At 39.6% G+C, this 24597-nt stretch overlaps 1 protein-coding gene and 1 pseudogene across 3 annotated transcripts in view; both read right to left on the bottom strand.

Moving 5' to 3' along the window:
- Positions 1-24597, bottom strand: part of Atrn (attractin) — a 143235-nt gene that overhangs the window by 32054 nt on the left and 86584 nt on the right. For all 3 annotated transcript variants that reach the window (XM_040744839.1, XM_040744838.1, NM_001281636.1), the window contains 6 exon segments: positions 24342-24479; positions 19533-19626; positions 18725-18777; positions 14712-14806; positions 10426-10504; positions 7969-8126 (listed from right to left, as the gene is read on the bottom strand). In XM_040744839.1, coding sequence (XP_040600773.1) covers positions 7969-8126; positions 10426-10504; positions 14712-14806; positions 18725-18777; positions 19533-19626; positions 24342-24479 — 617 coding nt within the window.
- Positions 21257-24327, bottom strand: LOC121140524 (annotated as a pseudogene).

Genomic DNA, 24597 nt, shown 5'->3' with positions numbered 1-24597 from the left:
ATGGGAGACTACATATCTAGCAAGAAGTGGGTTTAATCACCAGCATAGCAAATACATGAGTAAATAAATAAATGTACATCTATCTGACTATTCATGACAGCTAAAACTGAAAACAAACCAAATATCCCCAGAAGACAAATGGGTAAAAAAGATGGTATAACATGAATACAGAAGCCAATCACAAATGACAGGTATACACAATATTTAGTAGGTAACAAGAGATAGAGATATGGGGAATAACCACTAATGGGCTTCATTTGGGAATGAAAATTTCTACAATTAATTGTGGGGATGGCTATAGAACTCTATGAATATAATAAAAATCAATGAGCTTTTTACTTTAAATGGGGTGAGCTGCATGGTGTGTGAATCATATTTCAATAAACAAAGCATATCTGAATAAATAATTTTTGCACATCCTCTCTTGGATACAATAATTCTTTTAGCACCTATAAACATCACTCTAAAATTCAAACGAGTACCCTGTTTTCAAGGCAAATTCTGTACTGCCTTCCCCTGTGAACACTGGTCTCTTACAAGAAATACCCAGTATAGAGGAGGCTTTAATATTAGCTCCATGTTAAAACAACAGCCTCTGTTGTAGAGTCAGTGGCAAGCAAAGATCTTGCCTGTCCAGCTGTGGGCATGGCAGAAGCCATCTGAGTCCCCACTTCTGGTGGAGAACAGTGAAGACAGCCTTTAGGAAGCCAGAGCTGAGGGACTGCCCTTAGCCACAACTGACCAGGAAATAGTTGTTGCTGCCCACAAAACGCCACTCACTCTCCTGGCACACAGCCTCTTCAGGCTGGTTATTCATTTTTATTTTTAAAATTACATCTACAAAGATTTTTATAGTTACTTTCAAATTCCCCCAGCAGCTATCAATTTTGATCTGCTCCTAGTTACAGAAAGGAACCCTTACAGAAGAGCCACTGAAGGAAACAGAGTTTAGAATAATCACTTTAAAAGTAGCACTGTTGATAAGAACTTCCCAGTAGAGAATTAAGATTCCCTCAGTTACTGTGCTTTAAAAAATGATGCTCAAGGTAAAAAGGCTTGCTTACATGGAAAACATTTAGATATTTTACTACTGTCTGCATTAAAAATGTCTTTTTATTAATAGTACAGATGTGAAGTATGGGTGTGTATATTTATTTAGGAGTCACAGGAAAGCTCAAAGAAAACACTGAAAAGCCCCCCTTGTTGAGAACAAGGTACATTCATCCAAAAATGCCAGCTCAGCCTCCACACAGCGCACCACCATTTTCAGAAGTGTGTTAAAAACCAAGCATACCCGGTTTCCTTGTATACTCCTTCAACATCCTGAAAACAACAGCAGTTATTTGTACCAGAGAGAACGGCACACTTTGAAGAGAACTTACCTGTGCTTTTCAAGAAAAGCTTGGCTAACTCAATGCTGAGCGCGCCATCGTTATTTTCCAAGCAAGCACCCCCTGAATGCAGCTCACAAGTGGATCTTTACCAAGTCACTGAACCAGCCCAGACAAGGAACACCAAAAAGTCAGGGGAAAATTAACACCTTGTTCAATCTTCAACATAAAATGATTACTTTTTAAAGTAGTATGGGCAAGAGCTCCCCCTAGAAGGCCAGCTCTAAACCATGCCAGTAACTTTCAGAGGGTGGAGCAAGAGGGCACTGGAAGAAAAAGACTAGAACTCAGCCCTGGTAATACCAAGTTGTGCTCTACACAAAGCCACATTCGGAGGCCTCTTTCCATCTGGGGAAGACAGCAGCAGCAGAAGCCAACTGTGCCCATGATGAGAGCAGTATGAAAACAATCTAAAGTCAATTTAGTGAGTTTAATACAAACCAAGTCCAGCAGTTCATATAGCAATCTGACAGTGGGTGGAGAGATGGCCCAGACATTAAAGGAATGTACTGTTCTTGCAGAGGACTCACATTTTGTTCCCAGCACTCACATCCTGTGGCTCACAATTGCCTGTTAACTCCAGCTCCAGAAGATTTGACACTTTGGCTTCCTCCAGCACCTACACTCAAGTGCACATACCCACACAGAAGCCCATAATTCAAAATAAATAAAGCTTTAAAGACTGACCAATGAATAGGACACCAGCTGAAGAGGGTAGGGAGACGGGGAGGTTAATTGTGCTGACTGGAGCCTGGTCCCAACCTCCCCGGGATCTAAGAAATAATCTAAAACCCTGGTGATCTCACTCTAAATACTGGTGGCAGAATTCCTATGTGCCCCATATAACTCCCACTCCTGATAGGCATACCCTGTGTAGGCATACCATTCTTCTGCATGGGTGAGTGGGCTTACAAGTCAGACACAGAAACTGTAAGAGAAACCTGAAGCTTTGATATATGTATTCATTTTATGTGTGTGTATATAAAATATCATATATAATGCTATAATATTGTATATAAATGGAGCCATGAAGTATACAAACTTCTAAAACTTTTATGATCAGCAAAATTTCCACAAAATTTACCAGTTACATGATCAACAGCTCCTACCTTTCCTCTCCAATTTCCCCTCTCTGTGTCAGTCTGATTTATTTTTCCTAGAGTTTTGAGACAGGATCCCCTGTAGCTCAGGCTGGATGGCCCCAACTGCCTTAAACTTGCAATCTTTTTGCTTTATTTCCTGAATGCTAGGATGGTAAGCATGCAACTATAATGTTCTGCAGTTCATTTCTTTTCACTGCTTCGATTATCCCACAGAGTATAGGTACCACAGTTTATTTAGCCACTCAACTGTTAAGGAATATTTGGGTTTTCTCTAGTTTTTGGCTATTACAAATAAAGCTGCAGACTATTGCTGTAAAATGCTATACATATTTGTATAGCAGGTATTTATGTGACCTTGGTTTTCATTTCTCAGTTAAATGGCCAGGAATACAACAGCTGAGTGCTAGAACCAGTACAGATTTAACTTTGTAAGAAACGTCAAACTATTTTCCAGAGTTGCTGAATCATCTTATGAAGCTAGCAGTACCACTGGAGTACTGAGGTTTCTCCTCCTTTCCAGTGATTACTGGCTCTAAACATCCTTTCATGTGATTACCTGATATATGCAAATTCTCTTTGGTGAAATGTCTCTGTCATTTGACTATTTTCTAATTGGACTACTTACTAATGCCTTTATTGTTAAGTTTTGAGAGTTCTTATATTCTAGTAAATATTAGATATATGACTTGTAAATATTTTTTTTCTTTTTGCTTTCTTTTGTTTCTTTTGTTGTTGTTGTTGTTGTTTTTGAGACAACATTTCTGTGTAGCCCTGGGTAATTTATTCTGTAGACAGGCTGTCCTCAAACTCAGAGATCTGACTGCCTCTGCTTCCCAAGTGCTGGGATTAAAGGCATGTAAATAATTTTATTCCAGTATGTAGCTTGCCTTTTTGTCCTTTTTGTTTTTTAAGGCAAAAATCTCACTGTATAATCCTAGCCTTACCTGGAACAGAGTGGCCTTGAACTCAAGATATCCACCTGTAATACACACAGGCAAAACACTCAAACACATAAAATAAATAATCTGGCTCTGATATGGCCCAATTTATTAATTTTTATTTTTATGATCTATGTTTTTGAAATGAAGTCTAAAAACCTTTTGTTTAGCCCTTGGAGATCAATTTTTCTACTTTTTTAAAAAAAGTTTTAGTTTTATTTCTTTCTAGTTAAAATATTTTATGTGCATGGCTGTTTTGTCTGCATGTCTGTCTGTGCACCATGTGTGTGCCTGGTGCCTGGGGAAACCCTGAAACTGGAGTTACAGCTGACTGTGAGCTGCCTGCTGTGTGGGTGCTGGGAATCAAACTCAGGTCCTCTGCAAGAGCAGCCAGTGATCTTTATGACTGAGCCATCTCTAAAGCCCCTAGTTTTATATCTTACATTTAGATCTGTGATCCATATTGAAGTAATGAATACCACATGAAGCTTGTTTATGTACCTACGGTTGGTCACGTGTGTTAGCACTATTTGTTGGAAAGGCCACATTTCTTTCACTGAATTGCCTTTGTATACTTGTTAAAAATCAGCTGACATCTTCATATGTTTTTATTTCTGTGTTCTAAAGCTACACTCCTAAACTCACTGAGTACAGGGCTTCCTCCCATTCTATGCTTTTTCAAAACCATTATATCTGTTCTATAATTTTTGTCTTCTCATATAAATTCTATAACATCCTTAGGTGTATGTATGTATGAACTTATTTTACACTATGGTAAGATACATATAAAATTTACAATTTTAACCTTTTTTGCTTGTTTTTTGAGTTGTCTTACTGTGTTTCCCAGGGAGGTCTTGAACTTTAGAACTGAGAAATTCTTATGCTTCAGTCTCCCAAAGAGACAGGACTACAGATGAGTCACTACAGGCAGGTGTCACTGTGCTTGGTTCTCCTCTAACCATTTAAATATTTAAAGTATTTCATTTTATATGTATGAGTGTTTGCTTGCATTAGATATGTGCAGCAGTCAGAAGGTGTTGGATCCCCTGTAACTGGAGTTACAGATGGTTCTGAGCTACCACACGGACACCAGGAACTACATGCAGGCCCTCTGTAAGAGCAACAAGTGCTTTTACTTGATGAGCCAGCTCTCTAGCTTCCATTTAAACCAACTGTAAAACACACAATTCAGCAACACCAATTACATTCACAATTGCATATAACACAGCTATCTATACTTCCAAACCTTTTCCATCACCCCAAACAAAAACTTTCTAATAATCTGGAGGTAGTAACTCAGCGTTCTGCTCCCTCAGTCATTGTTAATCTCTCATTTATTTCCTGACTCTGAATTTGTGTATTCTAGGTATTTCACGTAAGTGGGATAAAACAAACATTTGTCCTTTTGTGACTATACTATTTCACCAACAGTGCTTCCAGGAGGCAGCTCTCTCTTTCCACCTTTTGTGGCTACACTGGGCACCTGAGACTAATTGCCCCTACAAACCTCCAGCCAGTTCTCCTGTCTCTGCCACTCACCTTGCCACAGAGTGCTGGGATTAAAGATGCTACATTGCATTTGCATCTGGTTTTTCAGAGGTTCTGGAGACCTAACATTTTCTCTCACAGAGCCATCTCCCCAGTCCATGTCAGAACAGGTATCAGAGTCTTACTTAAGTATCAGCTTCACTCTGAGTTCCTTCATTTCTTTTAAAGATGACATCATATTTTACTATACATATAACACCACATTTATTTATCTACTCGTTTGCTTAATGGCACTTGGGTTATTTACATCTCTGTACTATTGGGAATGATGCAGCTGTGGACACTAGTTTACAAAAATGGTTTATACAAGAGCAGGTACTGCAATAATTAGGTACAAAGATAGTTTGGACAAGTTCATATCAATACATTTAAGACAAGTAAACTACTATCAGAAAGAAATACCAAAATGACTCATTTAGAAGAAAAATATAGAAAATATCCAAAAAAGTTAATTCAGCAGATGTAAAAAAAATCTCTACAAATAAAATACTAGAATCAAATGACTTAGCAAGTATAAATAGCCATGTACTTCTAACCTCTTCAAAAGATGAAAAAGCCTAAATTCAATTCCAGCAGAAGCATGTAGATCTCTGTGAGTTGAGAAATGTGACATAGTACGTTCCAGGTCAACCAAGGCTATATAGTAACACCTTGTCTCAATAACACAACAATGGAACACAACATAACATAGATGGAAAAAATCCTCCTCAAGTTGTAATTAATAAATGTTAGTTTGGGTCAGCTAAGGCATTTGCTACCAAGCCTGACTTTACTACAAACCCTGAGTTTGATCCCCTGTGATCTCATGGTGGAAAGAGAGAAGTGACTCCTTAAAGTTGTCCTCTGACCTACACACACACACACACACACACACACACACACACACACACACACACACACACACACATGCTCTAAAAGATTAAAGTGATAGTGAAGGAAAATTATTGGACAATCTCTTAGACACAAATCAAACAGATATTGGCATACTGAATCTAATAATGTGTGAACTAAGGAAATAACATATCATGTCCATTGAATTTATATCAGGAATACAACAGATACAACAGGTATGGCTTGTGAAACAGGGAGACTAGTCCTCATATCTACTGAGGAGGGAAGTGTAGAATGTTGGGGTGAAGTCAATAAGAATGAGTATGCACTGCACACAGGAAGTTTGTGAATATCCAGGTAGAGATGTCAAGGCAGCAACAAAGAATACTAGTGTGACATTTCCATGGGAGTCAGGCTGGAGATAGCACTGAGAAGCACCAGCACACACCAGTAGGATTAAGTCACCCAGGAACCTCTGTGAAATGAAGCAAGAAGACAACCAAGGCCAAAACTATAGGCTACCCCGGTGTTCAATGAAGTAAATTCCCCCAAATGACTGACTAAAAAAATAAAGAAAGGAAAGCAGAAATACAAGATGGTGATTCTAGCGGTTTCTATGTAACAAGGTAGTTTCCATGTATGGGGAAGAAGGAAGCTATACTGTGGGCTGATATGTGACTAGACAAAGGGAAATGGAAAAAGGGAGCATGATATTTGCTTGAAATTCTGGCAAGGAAGGAAACTGCACGGGCAAAGGGAGAAGCAACAAAGAAGTTGAACAGGGTTAGAGACCAACTAGACAGGAAAGGAGCAGTGGAAAAAACTAAGCTCCAAACCTATGCCAGTCGATCCTTACTGACTTACTTCTAAAGCTGATCAGGTGAAAATGCATAAGACCCCATCAAGCAGCTACACTTCCTTGGCAGCACATTCACACAAAATGAAATAGGGAACAGGAACTCAGAGAACACCATTATAAAAATTTCAAATGGGCCATGGGTCTTGGATAGGAACACACTAGCTTCCTGGGAACCATAGAGAAGGTTGACAACAAAAGAAGTCACAGCAGGTAATACTAATCCTGTGACTACCCTTCAGGTGACAAACATAAAGAATCTGCAAATTGGAGTGGTTCCATGATTTGTGTGGAGTCAAGAATCAAACCCCTGTCTGTTCAACTATAAAGTCTACGTTTTTTACACAGCATTTCATAGTGTCTATTGCTGCTGCCTCACTATCTACTCTAAATTGTAACTTTGGTATCTTTTCTTATGTCGTTTTTTGTACTTTATTGGTTACATGTACTTGTTTCATTTATACTCAATTCCATATTAAAACTTTGTATTTCTAGATATATAGCAAGTACTCAAGGAATAAATACATAATTACATGCCAATCGACTTTGACTACTTCTTCTTCTTCTTCTTCTTCTTCTTCTTCTTCTTCTTCTTCTTCTTCTTCTTCTTCTTCTTCTTCTTCTTCTTCTTCTTCTTCTTCTTCTTCTTCTTTTTTTTTTTTTTTTTGGCAAAGTCTTGCTACGGTCTCAAACCCAGAGTGATCATCCTGCATTGGTCTCTCAAGCCCTGATATTACAAAAGTAATACCTTGCATAGCTTCTAACTTGCTTTTAAAAGTGCTCTGACCCCTTCTTCACATGTGATATGACACATTCAGAATATTCCGTGTGTGCACATGTGTGAAGGTATACATATGTGTACATGCATAGAGAGACAAGAGCTCATTGGGTGTGTCTTCCTCAATCACTCTCTAGCTTATTTTTTTGCCACAGGGTCTCTCACTGCATCTAGAGCTCGCAGGTTCAGCTTGAACTGTCTGACCAGCAAGCATAGGGGTCTTCTTGTCTCCTGCTTCCCAGTACTGGGGGGACAGGTACACTGCATGTCCCCTTTCTATGTGAGTGCAGAGGATGTAAATCCAGGTCCCTATCCTTGCACAGCAAGCCCTGCACTCACTGAGCACCTCCCCAGTCCCTAGAAGAAACATCCATGTGCTACTCAGTCTTATGTCAAGGATCCTCAAAGGCAAAGAAAGCATCACTGTACCTTTCGGTTACCACTAATTCCAACTGAGTGAATTTAGTCTTCACTAAAGAGATTTCAGCATCTTCAAACGGTGATGTTAAAAAGAAGATCTTACCTGAATTTTGATGGGCCAGGTGAAATTACTGACATAAACAAAGAAAGTAATGTTTGGATGGTTGCGAAAATCAAATTTCTCATTAGAGAAGCTATCTTTGTACTCCTTAATGTTGGTTTTTGAAACAACAGGCATTTCTTCTCCTGCCTGGGTTCCAGCTAGAAGGAAGCAAAGAATGAAAATAAAGATTCTTTTTTGGAGGAGGTGGAGCATGACAGTAGATAAGAGTCTTCCCTCGTTAGTAATGAGGGTAATGCTTACTGACCACTTACAACGTCAAAGGACTAGCCTTATGAGCTCAGTTTCTACTCCATACAACACCCACCCACCCTAATTTACAGATTAGAACAACTGCAGTTCCAAGAATTCATTAAGTAACTTGCCTCAGGTTTGAAGCCCACAGGGAATGGAGCTGGGGTTAGAACCTAAGTAAACTGACACACAAACTTGTATCCAAACTCTCCACACTGAAAACAGCAGACGAGAACATGAAATTATCACCAGAGTCCTTCCTAAAGAGGCATTAGAGGGGACTAGGGAGATGGCTCAGCAGTTAAGAGCACCAATAGCTAATCTTCCAGATTAGAATCCCAGCATTCACACAGCAGCTCACAACCATCTGTAATTCAGTTCTAAAGCAGACAGCACTCTCTTCTGAACTCCATGGGCACCAGGCACACAAGTGAAGCAGACATATACATGCAGGCAAAACATTCATACATATAAAATAAAACAGCATTGGCCTTCACTCTGCACATAACACTTCCAATCCTTTGTAAAAAGTGACAATGCTTCAGGTCCCTGTACCAGCAACACTTATTCACCCATCACTTCCTAAGCAGGAATGTCCTCCAGTCTTAACAAAGAAGGAGCTCAAGCAGCTACTCATCAGTCCTTTCTATTACCAGCTGCATTTAGGACCCTATCTAGTATAATTCTGTTCCCAGACAGTCCTACCACATTTTATATACTTCACTGTCCAATAACATGAATATGTGCAGACTCAAAATAAATAAGGAAAGAAAGAAACAAACAAATAAAGGCAGTTCTTCGTGCATGAGTTAAACTTCAAGCACTACAAGTACTTCCTTTATTTCATTTGTTCCTTGTAATACTCTACAATTCAAACATAGTGATGAATATGGCCCAACACATTTGTAGATATCATGTTGTAATATAAAAAAGATTGGATAACAAGGCATTTTTACCATATCATTTCATACAGAAGGAAGCTGTAACAGAAAACTTAGGTAACTTGGGGCTAGAGAGACAGCTCAGCATTTAAGAGTAATTGGTTGCTCTTTCAGAGGACCTGGGTTTGAGTACCAGCACCAATGTGGTAGCCCACAATTGCCCGCAACTCCAGTTAGGGGGAGGGACATCCGATGCCTTCTTCTGGCCTTCAAAAGCACTGCACATATATGGTATACTTACAGGCAAACACAAACATACAATTAAATAAAACAAACTTAAAAAACAATTTAAAAAGAAAAAAATTGATAACTTCTTCAACACCACAGTGCAGGTAAATTCAAACCTAGGTCTATCTACAGAGCTAACAAGTTATGGAGTGGTTCATATCTTAACTGCCACACCAGGGTCATCAGAATTTTACTGAATCACCATAAAATAAACAAGAAAGGAAAAACTCTGCTCTTCAGACACAGTTTAATTCCCAAAGTATGGATATATCTACATATTAAAATCCCTTTTCATTTAAAGACCTTTCATTTCTTAAAACCGTGAGTCATTTTAACTTTTTACCTGTGAAGCACAGATGTAAGAAGTGATCATAGTGCAGGAAGGTGGCACAGCAAAGGGATAAGAGGCGGCAGCAAAGCAGGGAGGGAGCACCTACCAAACCCAAGCTACCAAACCCAAGCTACCAAACCCAAGCTACCAAACCCAAGCTACCAAACCCAAGCTACCAAACCCAAGCTACCAAACCCAAGCTACCAAACCCAAGCTACCAAACCCAAGCTACCAAACCCAAGCTACCAAACCCAAGCTACCAAACCCAAGCTACCAAACCCAACCTACCAAACCTAAGCTAACAAACCCAACCTAACAAACCCAACCTAACAAACCCAACCTAACAAACCCAACCTAACAAACCCAACCTAACAAACCCAACCTACCAAACCTAAGCTAACAAACCCAACCTAACAAACCCAACCTAACAAACCCAACCTAACAAACCTAAGCTAACAAACCCAACCTAACAAACCCAACCTAACAAACCCAACCTAACAAACCCAACCCTACAATGCTGGAGGCAAGGGCTGTGGCTACTCATTCTGAGCAACCCTCAGTTAGAGAGGAGCTTGGCATGCTCTTCAAGGTGCCATGGCTACTAAGTGGCAAAGGTAGATTCTGAGCTCATGTAGCTCCAGAGCCTCCTTCTCCAACTCCTACACTACATTTGATACTCCATCATTCCTACAGGTGTGTCTTTACCTGAGAAGCTGGTAGCCCAGGTGATGTTGAGGTTGAAGTTTTTTGAGGCATTGATAAACATGTCCAAATCCCTGTTTTGCTGGTGAGAAATGCACACAATTAGAAAATTGTTAACACTTTTCAGATTTTAAGACACAGCAACAAGCAGGTCTTTCTACTCTCAAGCATCCTAATTACAGACTATTTTATATCTGAAGAGGAGCTCATGCTTATATAAAGAGGTGACATTTCTTGCCTATTTTCCATAACACAAGTAATAAGCTTAAGATAAAATTTCATTTGCCTCCCATAGAAGTGTGAAATCCAGTACTTTATCAGAAAGAACTATCACCCTCTGCCCTCTGTCAAAGGAGTGTATCTTCAGCACTTCTGAGCAGCTGTTCCCAAAGGAACAAGGTTCCCACTTACCAGGAAGACATTTTATCTAGTCTTTCAATTTCTATTTAGTGATAACTGAAATTCATATTATAAAATACCTCTCAAATAGGAACTGGTTTCTAAAAATCTTACATAAGTAAAATGTACTAAATTTAAAATACAATTTATATTCACCCTTGATTTAAAAAATATTTCTCTCACTAAAATTATTACAAGAAAAATATGTCGGGAATGCTAGGTCCTGCGCCAAATGATGTGTCAGACTTTGACGATCCCTCATGGGAGGCCTCACCTTCCCTGGGGAGTGGATGGGGGGTGGGATGAGGGGTAGACAGGGGACATGGGAGGACAGGGAGGGGGAAGGAGAGGGAACTGGGATTTGTATGTAAAATAAGATTGTTTTTAATTTAAATAAAAATTTATTTAAAAAAGAAAAATACGTCTGGATATGATTTCTTGGCTTTGAAAGTCTTGTTTTCCATTTATAGCAGTTTAAGTTCTTGGTTTCAGTAACTAAAGTTTTAACTCTGAGGAATCTGTGGAGCTGGACAAAAGTCACTGTTTGCTGTGCTCAGTAAATTCTGATGATGCTTTTAGTTTTCACTGAAACTTCACTAACACATCGTTCTTGGGGCCTATGGTGGTTTGAATGAGAATGGCATACATAGACTTATATACTTGAATGCTTGGTACCCACTTGGCAGAGCTGTTTGGAAGAAGTAGGAAGTGTGGCAATGTTGGAGGTAAGTCACTAGAGGTGGGCTTTGAGGTTTGAAAACCTATGCCATTCCCAGTTAGCTAGCTTTCTCTCTCTGTCTTCTTCCTAAGGATAAGATGTAAGCTCTCAGCTACTGCTCCAGCACCATGCCTGCCTACCTGCCCACTGCCATATTCCCAGGTATGATGCTCATAGAATCTCACCCACTGTCACCATGAGCCCCAAATTAAATGCTTTCTTTGAAAGTTGCCTTAGACATGGTATTTGCCATGACAATAAAAAGTAATTAAGACAGGACCAAATAATTGTTTTGTAAACCAATCAGATGTTATATTCTTTTTTGGAAAAAAACTTATTTATGTATATTGGTGGTTTTTTTTAAACTAATGTCTTTTTTTTAAAAAGATTTATTTATTTATTATGTATACAGTGTTCTGTCTGCAGGCCAGAAGAGGGTTCCAGACCTCATTATAGATGGATGTGAGCCACCATGTGGTTGCTGGGAATTGAACTCAGGACCTCTGGAAGAGCAGTCATTGCTCTTAACCTCTGAGCCATCTCTCCAGCCCTAGATTCTGTCTTCTCATATTTTACAAATCAATCCACCATGTTGAAAATGCTCATTTTAAAAAAGGTATTTAAAACAGGTTAGAATATTAAGATTTTTCTTTTTAAAAAACTGTTGTTTGATAGTTATACCAGAAAAACCACAATGGAAACATTTGTAATAGCAATTTTCAAAATTGTGATTTCCAAATAAGGGGCTTCTCTCATACAGCAGGGAATGCATTCAAGAAAACTTGGTCTTCTTTTGCAAGGGCATATGTATGTTTATTTATTTATATTAACAAGTATCTGCTGATAGCACACAGTTAACAGCTACTTCTTACCATGATAGGGACTAAAAATCCTTGTCATTTTATAAAAAAATATTTGAATAAATTTAGTAAGAAATCTGTCATAAAACACAATAAAATAGGGGAATGAAGAAAAATCCAAAGACTCTCATGGTCACCTTGTTAATAAGTATTACAAAAATTCCACAATATTTATTTGTTTTTACAGAGTGTAGCTCAGGCTGATATCCACTCACTATGTAGCTGAGGCTGGCCTTGAGCTGCTGATTTTCCTTCCTCCATCTCTCAAGTACTAGGGCTATAGGTATAGTTACCATGACTGGGTATTTGTTTATTTTAAAAAATAAAGTGAGCTGGGTGGTGATGGCGCACATCTTTAATCCCAGCACTCAGGAGGCAGAGGCAGGAGGATCTCTGTGAGTTCAAGACCAGCCTGATCTACAAGAGCTAGTTCCAGGACAGACTCCAAAGTCACAGAGAAACCCTGCCTCGAAAAAACAAAACCAAAAAATAAAGTGAACACTATCAATTACACCCCGAAAAACTGAGCTTTTGATATTTCCTTATGACTAAGGCAGTAATAAATTTCACTTGTGTTACTTTGCTATAAGCTCACGTTAAAATCAGAGGGGGGGGTGAGAGAGACAGAGAGGGAGGGAGGGAGGGAGGGAGGGAGGGAGGGAGGGAGGGAGGGAGGGAGGGAGGGAGGGAGGGAGGGAGAGAGAGAGAGAGAGAGAGAGAGAGAGAGAGAGAGAGAGAGAGAGAGAGAGAGAGAGAGAGAGAATCCAGCCAGGATGATAAGGAGACGGTACAAGCATGGGAATCTGAAGTGCCCATGTAAAAAGCCAGGTGTGGTGGTATACACTTGTAATCCTAGTGCTAAGGAGAAGACGGGAAGATTACAGGGGCCTAACTAGCCATGTTTCAAAAAAGTAAGGTAGAAAGCAACAGAGAGATACCTGATGTTGAACTCTGGCCTCCACTAGCATAGACATAGGCACACACACGCATGCACACATACACCTCCCTGACGCACTATCCACACAGCCATTCAAGTGATGTACCCAGGTGCCACAAAGATGGATCAATGGTTAAGACCACTTACTGCTCTAACAGAGAACCAAGGTTCAATGGCCAGCACCCATATGGGGCTGTTCACAACCACCTGTAACTCCAGTTCCAGGGGATCCAATGCCCTCTTCTTGCTTCTATAGGTACCAGGCAAAACATACATGCAGGCAAAACACCCATAAATACAAAACAAAGTAATTTAAAGAATTAAGGAGCATCTGCAAAATTTTTCCATACAGTAATTTAAGATCGCTTACATTTACTCAAAAAGCTGTTCACCATTGGGGACTAGAGAAATGGTCTAGCAGTTAAGAGTACTTACTACTCAGCCGTGCGTTGGTGGCGCACGCCTTTAATCCCAGCACTTGGGAGGCAGAGGCAGGCGGATCTCTGTGAGTTCGAGGCCAGCCTGGTCTACAGAGCGAGTTCCAGGACAGCCTCCAAAACAATACAGAGAAACCCTGTCTCAAAAAAAAAAAAAGAGTACTTACTACTCTTGCAGAGGACCCTGGATTGGCTCCCAGAACCTGTATGATTGCTCACAATGGTCTGTAACTCCAGTTCTAGGGGATCAACCTACTTCTGGCCTCTATAGGCATTGTACATACATAATGTTCAGATATACAAGCAGGCAAAACAGTCATACATATTAAATAAAAATAAATCTTAAAAACTGTTCACTCAATAATTTGTCTTCTAAACACACCATCATGAACATTATTCTACTACTACTTTAAAAACATTCAGTGATGTTTGTTTTCTGAGTAGAGAGAAGATAAAATGTATACTCTAAACATTACCTTGTTCCCTGAGGAACTATTGGCAGTTAAAGGCTGCCTGAGAAGAGAAAATGATTTTCTTTAGTGCTGAAGTCACTGGTAAGGTGCCCAAGCTCCAGTAATCAGCAGGAAACTAGTTAAATTTAGTGAGGCACGTGTGCATGTGCGCACACACACACACACACAAACACACACACACACACACACACACACACACACACACGGAAGGTGACTTGTTGGGGAGAAGAGAGACTAAGTATGAGATAAAAGAGGGTAACAGATGTTCAGCATTATCAAAACACTTTATATATAAGCATAAAAATGTCAAGTAAATGAAAAATATTTAAAAAAAGATTAACATGTATATTCATACCATACCCTGATACTGCTTTATTACTATGCAGTACTTCTGCCCAGGATGACCAAAAAAAGAACCCATACAAAATTAAGCCCAAAATAAGACAACTTGAAAGAAATGCTTACTTCATCAGGAGTGGCCACAAAATTGATGGCTGTATAATAGCGATCGTCTTCCTGGGACAGGCTAAAAGTGAACTGATAGTCAATGAGAAGGGTATCTATGGAAAGAAAGAATATATACTTAAAAGTTGATACAGGCAAATCATACACACCACACACATACAATAAGAATTTTAAAAAAGAACACATACAAAATAAAAAAGGTCTCTGGAGGCATGGTTTGTTTTATTCACAAATTCAACAACTATGAAAGGGTACTAATTATCCCCAGGATTTTTAAGACTGGGTCTCATGTTGCCTAGGCAGGTCTTGAGTTTCTGATCCTTCTGCTTACCAAATGCGAGAATTCTAGGAATGTGTAACTATGGCCAACTTACATGGGTTTTTCAAAAGAAACCAAAATCTCTGAAGTATCCTTTGAATTACTCAGCAAACCTTACTTACTGACCCTGATGGAGGCTTTGGCTCCAATCTAACTCATCTACAAATATTAAGTGAGTATCTATACATGCTATGCTTTACTTACAATACAAATGTATAAACTAATGATATAACAGAAACCAGAACTTTGTGGGAAAAGTGTTGATTCCAAGTCTGGGACAAAAAATATAATCTTATTATTTTCATACAGAAAGGAGAAAACAGTCATATACCAATGTGATACTGATACAGCTTTACTGTGCTTACTGCCACAGACTTATACAACTTGAAAGACTGTTGTACAAATCAACAATAAAACCTGACTTGGAAATGGGCAAAAGATTGCCAGGTGTGGTGGCTTAAGTTTTTAAGCCCAGTAATCAGGAGCCAGAGACAGGCAGATCTCTGTGCATTTGAAGCCAGCCTGGTCTACAGAGCTAGTTCCAGGACAGTTAGGGCACAGAGAAATCCTGTCTCAAAAAACCTGTGTGTGTGTGTGTGTGTGTGTGTGTGTGTGTGTGTGTGTATGCGTGCATATGTGAAGCATTAGTGAAATACAAAAATCAAAGCTACAATGAGCTACTTTTTCACATCCATTAATATGGTTACTACTAAAACTATAAGAAAAATGCCCCCCCAAATAAGTTTAAATTGAAAATTGGTGCCAATAAGGATGTAGAAAAACAGAAATGTTTGTGCATTGCTTTTGGAAATGTAATGAACTGTATGAACTGTAAGGTGTTACAGAAAACAGTAATAGCAGTCCCTCAATAAACAAAATCGCACATAAAATTACCACATAGTCCAATTGTACTTCTAGGTGTATATTCGCTCATGTTTACATTACTGACAATAACCAAAAAGTAGAAGCAACACAAGTGTCCACTGACAGAAGAACAGATAAGCAAAACATGAAAGGCGCAATGCAGTATCAGTTCAGATGTAAAAACAAGCCTTTTGCTTTTGTCTTGTATCTTTTTTGTGCTGGGGATTGAATCCAGGAGCCTTGTGCACACTAGGGCAGACTCTATTGCTCAGCTACATGTCTGGCCCCAAAGAAAGGCAATTCTAAAGTGTGCTACATCAGGGATGCGTGTCAAAGGCACCACACCAAATATTAAGCAGACACAAAAGACAAACACTACAGTTTCATTCAGATACCACATGCAGGATATTCACAGAAACAGAAAACAGAATGGGTGACTACTAGGAACTGGAAAGCATGACGAAAGAAAGTTCTTGATAAGTTCAACTCATAGGTTTTATTTTTATATTATTATTAATATTATTATTATTACTACTACTACTACAAAGTCCAAGGTTGGCTTCGAACTTACTATGTAGCCAAGAATGACCTTGAACTTGTGGTCTGTGCCTCTCACCCCAGTTCTGGGTTTGTGTGCTACCATGTCCAGTTTATGTGGTGCTTCGGATTGAACCCAGAACCACCTGAGCGATAGCTCCAGCTGATAAATCCACTTTTAATTTTTAAAATAACGTACCAAATGGTTTTTCAAAGTGACTATACCATCCTCAACTTGTCTTCTGTTTCCAGATTTTAGTCTTTAAGAAGTGGCCAGTTTCTCCAGTCATTATGATACTAAGGATACTGTCAGTAACTATCTGTTTTGGCCATTAAAACACTCTATTCTTTTTCAGTCTGGTGAGGTCAGTTTTTTTTCTCAATATGGTTAACCAAAGAAGGTTTATTACAACAGACTGAATGCAAAAAGAGACTATATTTGTCTTCTATTAAACCACAGAATTAGCTTGGTGTGTATACCCATGTGTGCTGGCCAAAGATCACCCTGGGTGTCATTCATCTGGTGCCATCCACCTTGGTTTTTGAGACAGGTGGACCAGACTACCTGGCAGTGAGCCCCACCTCTCTAGCACTGAATTCAAAGAGCTCACCACCACACTTGGCTTTGTTTTATGGGCTCTGGATGTCAGACTGGCTCTCATGCTTGCACAGCAAGAACTTTACCACCTGAGCTATGTCCCCAGCCCAATATTGATTATAGTCGTTTCAGGCCTGTATTTGTGTGGTTTTAAGTATATAATTTACCTATGGCAATCTAAAAATGCTGAGTATTTTTGAAATATTTGTTGATATTTAGTTATTCTTCATTCACATTTTCTTTAGTAAATCTATGCCTGTTTAAAAAAAATTTTTTGCTTTTTAACTCTAAGTAACTGTTTTCTTATTCAGTTCTAAAAGTTCTCTCTATATCCTAGCCATAAGATTTTTATCAAGTGTAGAAATTGTAGGGACAGGTGTGGTGGTGTACTACTTTAATCCCAACACTCAGGAGGCAAAGGCAGGCAGATCTTTATGAGTTCAAAGTCAGCCATTCTACACATCAAATTCTAGATTAGCTGAGGCTACATAGTGAGGCCTTTGTCTTAAATTTAAAAAGAGAGGCTGGGGGCAGCAGAGACAGCTAAATGATTAAGAGGATTGGCTGCTTTTCTTGAGGACTCAGGTTCTATTACCAACACTCATATGACAGCTCACAACTGTTGGTAACTCCAGATCCAGGGACTCTGAAACCCTCTTCTGGCCTCCAAGGGCAACAGGCATACACATGTTACACATACATACATGTTGCAATAACATACAAACACATAAAATGACAACAAAAATTTTTGAAGAAAAAAATGTAAGTATTATTTGAGAAAGGTTTCATACCAAACCTCAAACTCATGATTTTCCTGCCTCAATATCTCTAGTGCTAGGATTACAAGCATGTGCCCCTACACCCAGCTTGTTTTTAATTAAAAAAATTAAAATTAATGCTTTGTTTTGTGGTGCTGGGGACTGAACACAGGTCCTTGCTACAGTTGCAGGCCCAAATTTTGAAATGTAATTTTTAAAGTTTGAAAAAGTACACGTTAACATTTTCTTTGATGAATCAGTTTTAGAATCATAGCTAAAATCCCATAGGACTAGTAGTCCCAGCTACTTGGGAAGCCAAGGTAAGAGATCACAACTTGAGACCTGCCCAAAGGCTACAGAAAAGCACTCTCCCTAACTAAGGTCAAGAGCCCCCCCCACATGCTTTATTATACAGTTTGTATTTACCATTATACTATGTATGTCTACACAAACTCCTTTTTCTCTTGTTCTATAATCTGGGTCAACTATATAGATTCCCATATACACAGAAAAATATATTTATCATAAATCTGGTTACTTTACCAGATTTGCTTCTCACTCCAAGGTAATAATTTGGTGTTTTGTTTTATTCATTTGTTCCTAAAGATGTGGCGGACACAATTCAGCTTCAGAGAGAATGGTGAAACTTCAGTCTGCAGTTTAGACACTCCCTTATCATTCTCTATCTTGAACTGTGACATGATAGACTACACTAGGCAATGGCACATGAGGTAAGCTTTTGAGGAAAATAAGGAAAGTATATCCCTGCTAACTGCTCTGGACAGACTAACAGAAACTATGCACACAATTAAAACAGTGTTCATGCCTATGAGTATTTGCTATAACTTTCAGCATTTCATTCTCAAGCCATGTTAAAGAAAGCAATGTAGTTTTGCTCAACTACTCTGCTTCTAGAAACAAGAATTTAAAAACTTACAATAACATGTTCCTTTGAGAGGGTTTCCTTGGTATCGATTTTCTACCTCACATCTAAGGAAAAAAAGAAATTATTTTCTATTGATATTTAAAGCACAGAATCTATATTCATTTTAAACCAAGCAGATCCTTCTACATAAACTATACCATTACTCAGGTCTTATGGACTAACCCACTTGCATCAGTTTTCCTGCTAACTACTCAGCAGTTTCCACCAGCAATAGTCTACAGGCAACGGTTAAATAATCGCTTGCTCAAGGAAGTAGGGTAAGTCCACAATCACTTGTTCAAGGAAGTAGGGTAAGTCCAAGTGTGATAGTGCTAGATCCTACTTATAAGGAAACCATTTTCACCTTTGTGTGGATTGTGGATTACTCTAAAAGTGCAGTTAAAATATTTTTCAAACATTTGTTTCTCATTTCTATCCAGGTCTTCCTATGTAAACTAATTATGTATGTATGTATGTATGTATGTATGTATGTATGTATGTATGTATGTATTTTTGTGTCTCATTACATAGTTCTAGCAGGCCTATATTGACTTTTAACTCAATATAGAGACTCTAACACTCTGAAACCATAAGCCAAATTAAATGCTTTCTTTTATAAGTTACTTTGGTCATGGTGTTTTATCAGAGCAATGAAAAGTAACTAGGGCAACCTGTCTGAAGCAAAAAAGGCAACCTTCCAAACTAATCTACTCAAAGACCCTGGGAATTCAGGGCAACAATAGACAAGCAGGTGATCTCAGGCTTCAGGCAGCTTCCTGGCCCTGGCCCTCACTGTTGATACAAAGAGTGTGGTACTCACAGCTGGCACTCATCTCCCTTGACACCCTTGGTGGTGCAGAAGCACTTGCCGGTGTTGGTATTGCACAGCGATGCATGCCCGTTGCACTTACATGCTGGGGAGAAGGAAGGAAACACAGGTCATAACTTGTTTGACAGTTTATTATCACAGACTTTGATTAAAACAAATAATTTTGCCTGAAATGGGTTTGTAGGAAAGACAGACTAACGCAAGAGAAATTGAATAAGGTTCATTATTTTCCAGCTAATGGTTTATTTCTAATAATAGAAAGATGACATTAAAGGAACCGACATTCAAGAAAAGACAAAGCTATTTTCTGGTGCCCCCCTGAAGTACTCGTCATTTCCATCTTTGTGACAGGCTCTTTCAATATTATGTTTCTTTCTTTAAGAAATATTTAAGATCATTTGTAGTATGCCATGTGCTGGGTTTGCCTCATCTGTGCTCTATTGTGGTCACATTTGAATCAAGTTCCTGAAGGTTCAGAACAGACAGGTTCCATAGTGGGAAGCACTTCCAGAGCCCCGCAGGACCTTCCTGCCTTGCTTCGCCTTCTGCTTTGCAAGTGGAGCCTTGTTTTTCTGTGAATAATGGAAAGTATTACGCTAGGGAAAGGTATACTTAAAAAAATCCATATGGAGAAAAATAAGACCACGGAGAGAAACCTTTCATATAGACTAATGCAGAGGTCATCAGAATGCATGAGGCAGTCAGAAACAGCAGTGCTCAACTCTTCCTCTGTGACTACAGGTTTGCAGCATCACATTAATGGGAATCAGTCTTGTCAGTCTGCTCACATTTGAGTCCACTGTCCTCCATGGAGCTCTGAGCATGAAACTTAACCTGAGACCCGTTTCCTTGTCTAAATGATGTGGACAGTAACATTATCCATCTCATAGGACTAAGGAAAGGATTAAAGGATGTTTGTATGGCACCTGAAACAGTAAGAATTTAATATATCAAGACTAAAACACTAGTTTAAAAATAATTTTAAGTGCTTTTAAAAAGGTATGTCAAGATTCGATATATATTCTTCCCATAGTATCTAAAAAGCTGTTTTCTATTATGAATCAGGATTCTGAGAAGTATTGCAAGGTTCAAACAACTAAACTAAGACCCTGCAGAGGCCACAGAGGAAAAGTTGACTTTTTTAGAGGTAGCTTAAGACATGGGGATGGTCACCTGGAGACACAAACAGGCTAGTTGTTAAGATCAGAACATATTAGACGTGGCTCCAACTCAGCTATATCTCATTGTGAGACTCTGGGAAGGTTACTTGATTTGGGGGAATAAAAGCTTTTAGTTCTTCAGTGGCTGTCACCACAAAGTCAGAAACACATTTATTATTCAGTAATAGTGTTTTTTTAAGCATAAAATTTCAACTGTGTTTATTGATATTGGGTTATTTTTCACATCACTGCATATCTTAGCAGTTGTAGACAGAAATGATGTGTGATAATGTGGATTTAACTAAGACATACTTACAAAATTTGAAATATACTAAAATAAGGGATACATATACTAATAGGTCTTAAAATGTAAATAAGTAGCCGGGCGTTGGTGGCGCACACCTTTAATCCCAGCACTCGGGAGGCAAAGGCAGGCGGTTCTCTGTGAGTTTGAGCCCAGCCTGGTCTACAGAGCGAGTTCCAGGACAGCTTCCAAAACAATACAGAGAAACCCTGTCTCAAAAAAAAAAAGTAAGTATTAACAAAAAGTTAAAAAAAAAAGTAAGTATTAACAAAAAGTTAAATACTGTCCCCCATTGTGACTTTTGTCTCTTTTTAAATCAAACTAGTTAGTGTTCTTATAATTACCTAATAAATAAGTATGTTTGAAGCAAGTTGGAAAGCAGGGAAAGTTGTGGGGACATGGGAAAGACAAAGAGCCCCTCACTCCAGTCTGGCCACGCCTCTCACTAATTGAGAAGCAAGAATTCCAGCACAATTAACTTGGGCTGAGAAGGCTGCTGAAATGGCGATGGGCAGGGTCTTACTCCTTTCTCCAGACATCACCTGAGAATCTCAAACAACTGTGAACTGTGCCTCAGAGCTGTCCTGCCCCCTGGCACCTCTGTGATAGGCAAGCTTTACTGGTCTCCTGGAACCCTGCCAGGTGCCTCTCTAAAACCACTGTGATCATGTTTAGGTTTCTCAGTACCTCTTTGAGGGTAACAGATTCAAAAGCTATCAAAATTCCTTATAAAAGGAGCCTATATACACACTCCAGAGATCTTTCCAAGTGCTTCTCTTTCTCTCAACCCTCAAACATTTAGTCTTTTTTTTTTTTTTTTAAGGCAGGGTCTCATGTAGTCCAGGATGGCCTCAAACTCACCAGTAGAGGATGGTCTTGAACTTTTGATCCTTCTGTCTCCACTTCCCAAGTGATGGAACTACAAGGGTATGATACCTGATAAGTTTATGCAGTGCTAGGGATTGAACCCTGAGCTTTATGGATACTAGACAAAGGCTCTACCAATTAAGTCATATCTCTAGCCCCAAAGTATCTGTTTTACATCAAAGTCAAAGGCCTAGTTTTAACTGATTTCAGGTTCCTCAAAGACAAGGAGCTGTGTTATCCTTGACATGTTGTTCTTAAGGCTTAAGATTATATTGAATACTTTATAACTTGAGCAAGAAATTTTACTGAAGAGTAGTGGGAAATGACACCAGGCAGGCAATAATCACATATTTGATGTGTTGTTGATGGATCAAACACTGCTCTGTCCTCATCTCCATATCCTAGAGAGGTTAGAGATATCCAGCTAGACTGCCTTCTCATTCCTGGCTGGCTTGAGTCAGTTTTGAAGGGCCACAGTAAGAAATCTAGAAGTGGGATCTGAGGAGCAGCAATTTCTTTTCTTTTAGGGGGAGAGGCATTGACAGGCACATGCATGCATTTTTTGTACATGTAAAGGCCAGAGGTTGATGTCGAGTATTCTTCTCCCCTTCCCTGCTTTGACACCTCAACCCTAACCTCATGTAGCCTCTGCTGGCCTTGAATTCATTACATAGCTAAAGATGACGTAAGCTTCTGAGCCTCCTGCCTCCACATCTTGAGTGCTGGGTTCCACTCATTCTTTTTTCCTAAATAGCAGCTGCATTTTTCAGGTACCCATTTTCACCCAGAGCTAGGAGCCAAACCCAGGGTTTCCTGCAAGCTAGGCAAACAATATATACCAACTGAGTTTTTTCTTGGCCTGAGAACTCCTTTCTCAATTAGAGCTTAAGGGGGTCTTTCAACTATAGGATTCATATTTTTCAATTGGAAACTGGAGGAAATAAAAAATGAGTTCATGAGTGTTACTGATTAAAAAGACAGTAACATATTCTTTTTTTTTTTTGGCTATCAAATGTCTTTTATTGAAATATCTTCTTTTGTTGCTTCTTAACTAGCTGGGCATTCCACTACACCACTGTTGATGTCATCAATGATGTCACGAGGGTGGCAACCATCCATATTGCAGTCCACAGACTGTGCAGTTCCAGAAAGTTCTCTGGCTAACGACCTGTGTCGCATCTGCGGGGCAATGTTGACAATGTCATTGAAAGTGATATTTCTACTGTGTTCAATGTTCTTCTGCTTCTTTCTGTCTCTTGGTGGCTCCTTGAGGGCTTTAATGATCAGGGCCAAGGCAGAGGGCACCACCTCAGTCTGAGCCTGTCTGTTCTGGGTGGTCAGTTTCACTGTGATCCTCAGGCCTTTCCTGTCACTGGTTGCCTTGGCAATGTCATCACCAATTTTTTTGGAGACAGACCCAAGGGACTGATCTTAGGGGCCAAGGCAGATGTGACACCGGCCTCACGTACACAACTTTGACCTCGTTGGGTTCGAACTTGGGTGACATGGTGGAGGTAGCCGGCGTCAGATGAACCCGGATTTGGGACAACCAAAGAGAGTTGCGCCCGACAGTAACTTATATTCTAATAATAAAGTAGCCTATGGCTTTCAGACTTCAGACTTGAGTGGGAAAATGTGGAACTATTCAAATCTTAAAACTGCCTGGGAAGTATTAGGGAGAGCATGTGAAGCTGGGCATTTGGGAGGTGGAGGCAGGAGGGTAAGGAGACCAAGCTTATCTTCAACTACCCCAAATCCTGTTTAAAACCAACCAAGCAAAAGCAAACCCAGGCCATTGCAAAGACTTTATCTGGGATCCTCAGGGGTCTGTTGCTCCCCCACCACAGACTGGCACAGCTAGGTGCTGCAGTCTTGGCCAGAAGTGTAGTTCAGAAGGGGGCTCCCCTGGCAACCACAGGTTTTCAAATGTACCATCACTCCTATGTCTCTGTCTGAGGCTTCCAGTAGAAGATTTCTTTGGATGCCTCTGTGGTACCTTGTTATGGAAGAGAAAAACTGAAGCTACTGTCTTCACTCTGACTCAATGCCCAGGACTTCTCATTCCTAGCTTTTTCCTCCACACACCCCCAAAGCTGCAGACATGGCTCTCCAGTACTGATCATCCACCCCAGTGCTGCTCTGCTTCACCTGAACTGACATGCTTCCACAGGAGGAAAGATGGAACAGAGGAAGTAGGTACCTTCCTGATGTTAGCCCCTGTTTATACCTTGTTTATACATAAGGGCTTAACTCCTTCACTGCTGGCTTGTTGCTTTAACCAGCTGCTCCCAAACCTACAAGATCAGCCTTTTTTCTCTTCCAGATCAGTTGAAGTCTTTACAATGTTACTAATAAGAATGGCAATATCCCAAACCAAGAGGCCTTTTCCCTTTAAGATATTTAAGTCAAATGCAAGTACTGTACTGTTCCATCTGACTTGTGACAACAAAGTTGACCAGAATGACTTACGCTGACATTTGCCTCCATTAGTCGGATCACCATAGAAGCCAGATATGCAGGTCTCACAGTGCTTGCCAGTGGTCAGGTTCTCACACTTCTCACAGATACTCTGGTTAATACATTTGCTGTGTCCATTGCACTGGCAAGCTGAAAGGTAAGGAGTCTTTAGGGTTCTGATTCTCCCACAGGAGGACTGGGTGAGTAAATTTCACAAGTTTATTTGCATATATTCTAAATGTTAATCATCAAAGTTAGTTCTAACTAC

Source organism: Mesocricetus auratus, unplaced genomic scaffold (assembly GCF_017639785.1).
Source record: "Mesocricetus auratus isolate SY011 unplaced genomic scaffold, BCM_Maur_2.0 Super-Scaffold_100004, whole genome shotgun sequence".
Classification (NCBI taxonomy): domain Eukaryota; kingdom Metazoa; phylum Chordata; class Mammalia; order Rodentia; family Cricetidae; genus Mesocricetus; species Mesocricetus auratus.
This window is presented reverse-complemented; position numbering and strand designations above follow the sequence as displayed.